The sequence below is a fragment of the Macrobrachium nipponense genome, chromosome 18 (genome assembly GCF_015104395.2).
Source record: "Macrobrachium nipponense isolate FS-2020 chromosome 18, ASM1510439v2, whole genome shotgun sequence".
Taxonomy (NCBI): Eukaryota; Metazoa; Arthropoda; class Malacostraca; order Decapoda; family Palaemonidae; genus Macrobrachium; species Macrobrachium nipponense.
Genome location: NC_087211.1, coordinates 81,494,149 through 81,500,849, shown reverse-complemented (window position 1 = coordinate 81,500,849; position 6,701 = coordinate 81,494,149). Strand labels below are relative to the sequence as shown.

The 6,701-nt window shown below is 35.6% G+C and overlaps 1 protein-coding gene across 4 annotated transcripts in view; it reads left to right on the top strand.

Annotated features, from left to right (window-relative positions):
• The window catches only part of LOC135197268 (uncharacterized), a 30,800-nt gene extending 24,387 nt beyond the window's left edge, over window positions 1-6,413 (top strand). For all 4 annotated transcript variants that reach the window (XM_064224372.1, XM_064224374.1, XM_064224371.1 and 1 more), the window contains exon 5: window positions 5,458-6,413. In XM_064224372.1, coding sequence (XP_064080442.1) covers window positions 5,458-5,525 — 68 coding nt within the window. In that variant the 3' untranslated portion in view covers window positions 5,526-6,413. The remainder of the gene's footprint in view (window positions 1-5,457) is intronic.
• The last annotated feature ends 288 nt before the right edge of the window (window positions 6,414-6,701 follow it).

Genomic DNA, 6,701 nt, shown 5'->3' with positions numbered 1-6,701 from the left:
ATTCATTTTCTCATAAAATTCCTCATATATATATATATATCTAATAAAAGGAGCCCATAAAAACACCAAAATGTAGAGAGAAAAGTACTATATTTCAGAGACTGCTGTCTCTCTCTTCAGGTATATGAATGAGAAAAGTTTACAGAAAAGGTGGTATTTATACCAAGAGATTCGTCCACAAGTAAGCCAATTTAGGTCACCCCCGCTGATAATCTTCCTTTAATCTTCTTAGCGTTGGTTGAATGAACAACAACTGCGTCGATGATGTCTGATGTCCAATTCCCTTTTGAGATGTTTCATTACCTGCTTCTCTTTATTTAAGGCCGATTCCATCATTTGACTCTTGTACCGGCAGTTGCTGCTATAAATTACACGTGACATTCCAGTTATTCTATGGTTATGTTCATTTATATGATTGAAAATAGCCGAGTTCTGTTGTCCATACCTAACTGACCGTTTGTGTTGTATTCTCTCTGGGGAAGTGATTTACCTGTAAATCCGTGTAAGATTGGTCACAGTCCTGGCTTGGGATCTCATATACCCCAGAGTCTTTGGGCGATGTCTTTTGTTGGACGTTAATCAGGGATTTGGCTAAGGTATTTGGGTAGGTAAATGCAAAAGGGTTGGATTTCCCAAGGGTGTGAGTTACTCTCTTAATCGTCTCCAGGTGGGGAATTTTTATTTTATTGTTGGGTGTGTCTCTGGTCTTGTCTTTAGGGGGTCGGTAGAAAATTACGTTTGCTTTTGGAATTGCTTTCTCAATTATATGGTCAGGATACTTTAAAGATGAAAGTTGCTTGCGAATTAGTTCAAATTCTTTTTCCAGGAAATCTGGGAACAAATTCGTAAGGCTCTTAGGAATAGGTTGCTGGCTAGACCTATCTTGATAGTATTGTCATGATAGCTAAAGTAGTGAATAATATGAAAGTGAGAACTTTGGTTTTTTCTGTATATGGTGGTAAATTTGTATTCTGTCGTGTGTCTGATTATTAAAACATCAAGAAAAGGAATTTTGTTGTCTGTTTCCCATTCAACTTTAAATTTGATGCTGGGCACTATGCGTTTAATTTTGAGAGGAATTCATTAAAATTACCCCACTATTATCCAAAATGTTAGTATGTCATCCACGTATCTCATCCACAGCATTTGTTTTTGGGTTTTATTGCATTTATTACTGTAGTTTCAAAGTATTCCATGTACAAGATTGGCTAAAATAGGACTTAAAGGACTACCCACTACACGCCCGAATTTTTGCTTGTAGAATGATTCCCCGAATGAAAATACGTTATTAGATGCACATAATTCAACTAACTTTATTATTTTGTCAAGTGCCAAAGGGAAATGATCTGAATAGGGGGATAATTTTCCCTTAAAAACTGAAGAACGTCCTGTACTGGTACTTTTGTGAATAGGGAGTCTATGTCAAGGCTTAAAAGTTTTATGTTGTGAAGTGGTATATGTGCTTCTCTGAATTTGTGACAAAAGACTTCCGAATGCTTGATGTGACTGGGAGAAAAAGTGCCTAAAAAAGGAGAAAGGAGGCCAGCTAACCATTTAGAAATTTTGTAATTGAAAGCTCCGGCGCATGAAACGATGGGGGGGGGGGGTTTTTTTTTTTTTTTTTTTCTGAATGGAAAGATTGTCTTTGTGAGTTTTTGGGAAGACCATAAAAGTAGGGGTAATTTAGGATTAGTTACTTTAAATTTCTCTAATAGTTCAATACTCTTTTTGTCTTGGCCAATTAATCTTACTTTCCGAAAAAATTCTGTGGGAACGTTCTGGAGGGGATTTTTCGTCAGTTTTTCGTAAGTATTTGTGTCGCTATAATCAACGTGACTCATTCCAACAGACTTTTTACGCAAGTTAAATAACCTAATAGATAATAGCGCATGGAATAATCTTGAACAACAAGACAAAGTTTTAAAACTTATCCAACACCCCCCTTACTGTAAATCAACATTTAGTTTTAAATTTAGGCTTATCCTTTGCCCTAATGCCAGACCGCAAAAACAACCTAGACTTCATAGTGGCTTTTGATAAATTCATATCTGACAAAAACTACAGCCGTTGAAGAGATATGTTTAAAAGGAGTGTTACTAAATGCTTTAATATGACCCTTCATAAGAAATATCCTGTTCCCCGCAGATTCATGATAGCCATCCACTCGCTAAAAAAGTTAGATGTTATAATAAGTAGATCCGACAAAGACAGCAAAATTGTAATAATGGACAAAGACTTCTACCTCGACAAAATCAACCAGCTCCTTAGCGACACAAATACTTACGAAAAACTAACGAAAAATCCCCTCCAAAACGTTCCCACAGAATTTTTCGGAAAAGTAAGATTAATTGGCCAAGACAAAAAGAGTATTGAACTATTAGAGAAATTTAAAGTAAACTTAATCCTAAATTACCCTACTTTTATGGTCTTCCCAAAACTCACAAAGACAATCTTCCATTCAGACCCATCGTTTCATGCGCCGGAGCTTTCAATTACAAAATTTCTAAATGGTTAGCTGGCCTCCTTTCTCCTTTTTTAGGCACTTTTTCTCCCAGTCACATCAAACATTCGGAAGACTTTTGTCACAAATTCAGAGAAGCACATATACCACTTCACAACATAAAACTTTTAAGCCTTGACGTAGACTCCCTATTCACAAAAGTACCAGTACAGGACGTTCTTCAGTTTTTAAGGGAAAAAATTATCCCCCTATTCAGATCATTTCCCTTTGGCACTTGACAAAATAATAACGTTAGTTGAATTATGTGCATCTAATAACGTATTTTCATTCGGGGAATCATTCTACAAGCAAAAATTCGGGTGTAGTATGGGTAGTTCCTTTAAGTCCTATTTTAGCCAATCTGTACATGGAATACTTTTGAAACTACAGTAATAAATGCAATAAACCCAAAAAAACAAAAACATGCTGTGGATGAGATACTGGATGACATACTAAACTTTTGGGATAATAAGTGGGGTAATTTTAATGAATTCCTCTCAAAATTAAACGCATTAGTGCCCAGCATCAAATTTAAAGTTGAATGGGAAACAGACAACAAAATTCCTTTTCTTGATGTTTTAATAATCAGACAACACGACAGAATACAAATTTACCATATACAGAAAACCAACGTTCTCACTTTTCATATATTCACTACTTTAGCTATCATGACAATACTATCAAGATAGGTCTAGCCAGCAACCTATTCCTAAGAGCCTTGACGAATTTGTTCCCCAGATGTTTCCTGGAAAAAAGAATTTGTATAACTAATTCGCAAGCAACTTTCATCTTTAAAGTATCCTGACCATATAATTGAGAAAGAAACAATTCAAAAGCAAAACGTAATTTTCTACCGACCCCCTAAAGACAAGCCAGAGACACACCCAACAATAAAATAAAAATTCCCCACCTGGAGACGATTAAGAGAGTAACTCACACCCTTGGGAAATCCAACCCTTTGTTTTGCATTTACCTACCCAAATACCTTAGCCAAATCCCTGATTAACGTCCAACAAAAGACATCGCCCAAAGACTCTGGGGTATAGAGATCCCATGCCAGGACTGTGACCAATCTTACATCGGATTTACAGGTAAATCACTTCCCCAGAGATTGTTTTTAATACAACACAAACGGTCAGTTAGGTATGGACAACAGAACTCGGCTATTTTCAATCTATAAATGAACATAACCATAGAATAAACTGGAATATGTCACGTGCTAATTTATAGCAGCAACTGCCAGTACAAGAGTCAAATGATGGAATCGGCCTTAATAAAAGAGAAGCAGGTAATGAACATCTCAAAAGGGAATTGGACATCAGACATCGTCGACGCAGTGTTCATTCAACCAACGCTTAAGAAGATTAAAGGAAGATTATCAGCGGGGGTGACTAAATTGGCTTACTTGTGGACGAATCTCTTGGTATAAATACCACCTTTTCTGTCAACTTTTCTCATTCATATACCTGAAGAGAGAGACAGCAGTCTCTGAAATATAGTACTTTTCTCTCTACATTTTGGTGTTTTTATGGGCTCCTTTTATTAGATGGAATTCTGTTGTTACAGAACACTTTTACCAGTCATATTTATATATATATATATATATTATATATATATATATACATATACATATATATATATATATATATATACATACATACATTATATTATATTATAGATAGGAACCTGCCTCGTTGAATTAAGTGTAAAATAAGAATTTTTTCATGGATTATCACAAGTACTAATCTTGATACATTTCTTGAATCTAATTATATGATGTTACATTCTCATAGAAAGATGTACCCTCTTTTTCACTTACCAACATGCTCTCCAGAACAGTATAAAAAGAAAAAAAAAATTTTTTTTGGAGCCATAGCTTTTTTCAGAAATATTGAAAACTTTTAGTTTTTGTTTCCCTTCAAGAGTAAGAGCATTCTTACAGTTTTCAGGGTTTCATACTAATTCTCAGAACTTGTTCAAACCACCTTAAGTTGGAAGATTTCTATAACTTATAGAGAAAACCTTTTTAAGTTTCTCTAAGTCAATTCCTCATTTGGAAAGGCATTATTAAAGGTTTCCTTTTGGCCTGAGTTGCAATCTCTCTCATTCCTTTTAATTACTGTACTCCTTTCATGTTATCTTTCCTCCTTGTGACATTATTCAAGTGCAATTGTGAGATTTTCCACCCCTGTTAACCTTTAAAACCTACCTAGTTACTTTTCAGCACTGAATGACCTCTTGGGTCACAGTGCTTTGCCTAAGCGCCTCGGTGGCATGGTCAGTATGGTGGTGGCATACCACCTCAGTGGCCACTATTTTGACTGCATTCCATTGAGGTGTGAGATGTATATTTCTGGTGATAGAAGTTCACTTTCGACGTGGTCAATGTGGTTCCTAAGTCGGGAACCATTGGTCCTATTGAATAACCATTGGGGCTATGCAACATAAAGCCACCCTTCAAACAAACAAAACACAGTGCCTTGACTTGGGCCTAACTGTATATTCCATTCCAAATACATTCCTGCCACTGTAATCTCTGTAATCTGGCTGTGGATTGTGATTTTCTGTGATGCATTTTTTCAGAATGCAATTTTCCTGTCATTCTGCTCCTTACCAATGGAACATTAGTATCCATGTGTAGGCATTTCTCCACTGTTTCTCCATATTGTGTTACTCTTTTCTCCTATCAACTTGCCTCACACAGTCTAGTATCTCGGTTGAAATATTTTTCCAAGACCTGCCTGTCTTTAACAAAGTTCTCAATTCATGACACCATTGGTTTTTAAGCTACCCAAGAGTTCATCCCCACATTAATCATATGACAATTTAATATTGTATTTTACTTGCATTGACTAACAGACCACCTGCTTCAGGTGTATCCTAATTTGTACATATAAAACTAAAAATATTACATTACTGGTAAAAAAAAAAATTCCATCATTATTTTACTGTTCCAGGTGTCAAGCGCTTCCGTACCTTTGGTATGATGAAACATCTGAAGAACCACTTCTTGGAAGCTGCATAAAAGCTACTGAGGTTAGGTAGCGAGCTGTCAAACTCCATTTGAGTAGCACATCCAGGCAGTGACCTCCCTCATCATCTTTTGTAGCTGCTGTCACCTTGATGGCCTAGTGTTAGTGGTGATTGTATGACTAAGGCCATCTGCAGCTTTTATTGGACTATACAGTACTTGATTGAAACAGTTGAATTAGCCTCAATAATTGTTGGGAACAATAAATTTGCATCCATTTTGAAATTATTTATTGTAATCTCAGTTAAAATTTAGTGGTAGGGAATTGTTTCACATAACAGCATTGTTTGGTGTGCTCTTTTTCGTTCTGTGTAAAATCTTGAAGTGAAGTATATATATATTTTTTTTCTTTTTTTTTGTGCTATTTTTTTTCCTTGTCTTTGTCTAATGCTGGGAGAAATAGAAACTATTAATGTGTAGTTTTGTTTTCAACCCCCTAATCTGCCGGAGGGAAGCAGCATTTCATTCCCCTTAATAGTCTGATGTGTTCAGTCCGGTGGAGAAGTTTAACCTGTAGCAAATTTCATCTCTCATTATTGAAGTTTGTCATAAATCATTATACATTTGTTTTTGAACGATGAAAACATGTATAATATAAGATATTAATAGGAAATTTGTTTCTGTGGCTTGCATGGAAGAATTTTTTTGTATTTTTGTTCCTTTTGCTCTGAAAGCATATTATCAATAATACCAAGTTGTAGAAACACACTTCAGTTCTAGGCTGTGGTTGTGTCGAACTTGGATCTAAGTAGGGTCATGCTTCATTTTGTTTCCACTTTATTTTGAGTTTGCGATGCAAGAACCCACAGGTAGTTTTATGACTTTAATCTGTCACAATGGTAAAATCTTTTAATAAAATATTTTGTAAGAAAAAAACAGGAATATTGTGTTATTGCCCTAAACTTACATAAGAGTACACCAGTAAAGTATTTGTTGACAAGCATCATTTTGAATGTGGTTTGCTGCAGCTTTCCGCCTTATGAACTTTTCACTGCTGGATTTTCAAGGACTAATCACATTAAATGGTTTATTGAGAAAATCACAGGCTGTGGCTCTTGAAAAGCACTATATCTCAAAACTTTTGGTTTCCTTGCAAAGAATAAAAGATCCACAATCTCTTGAGAAATGCTTACAGCATGAATGAGCAGAAACATGCTCATTCATGAATAA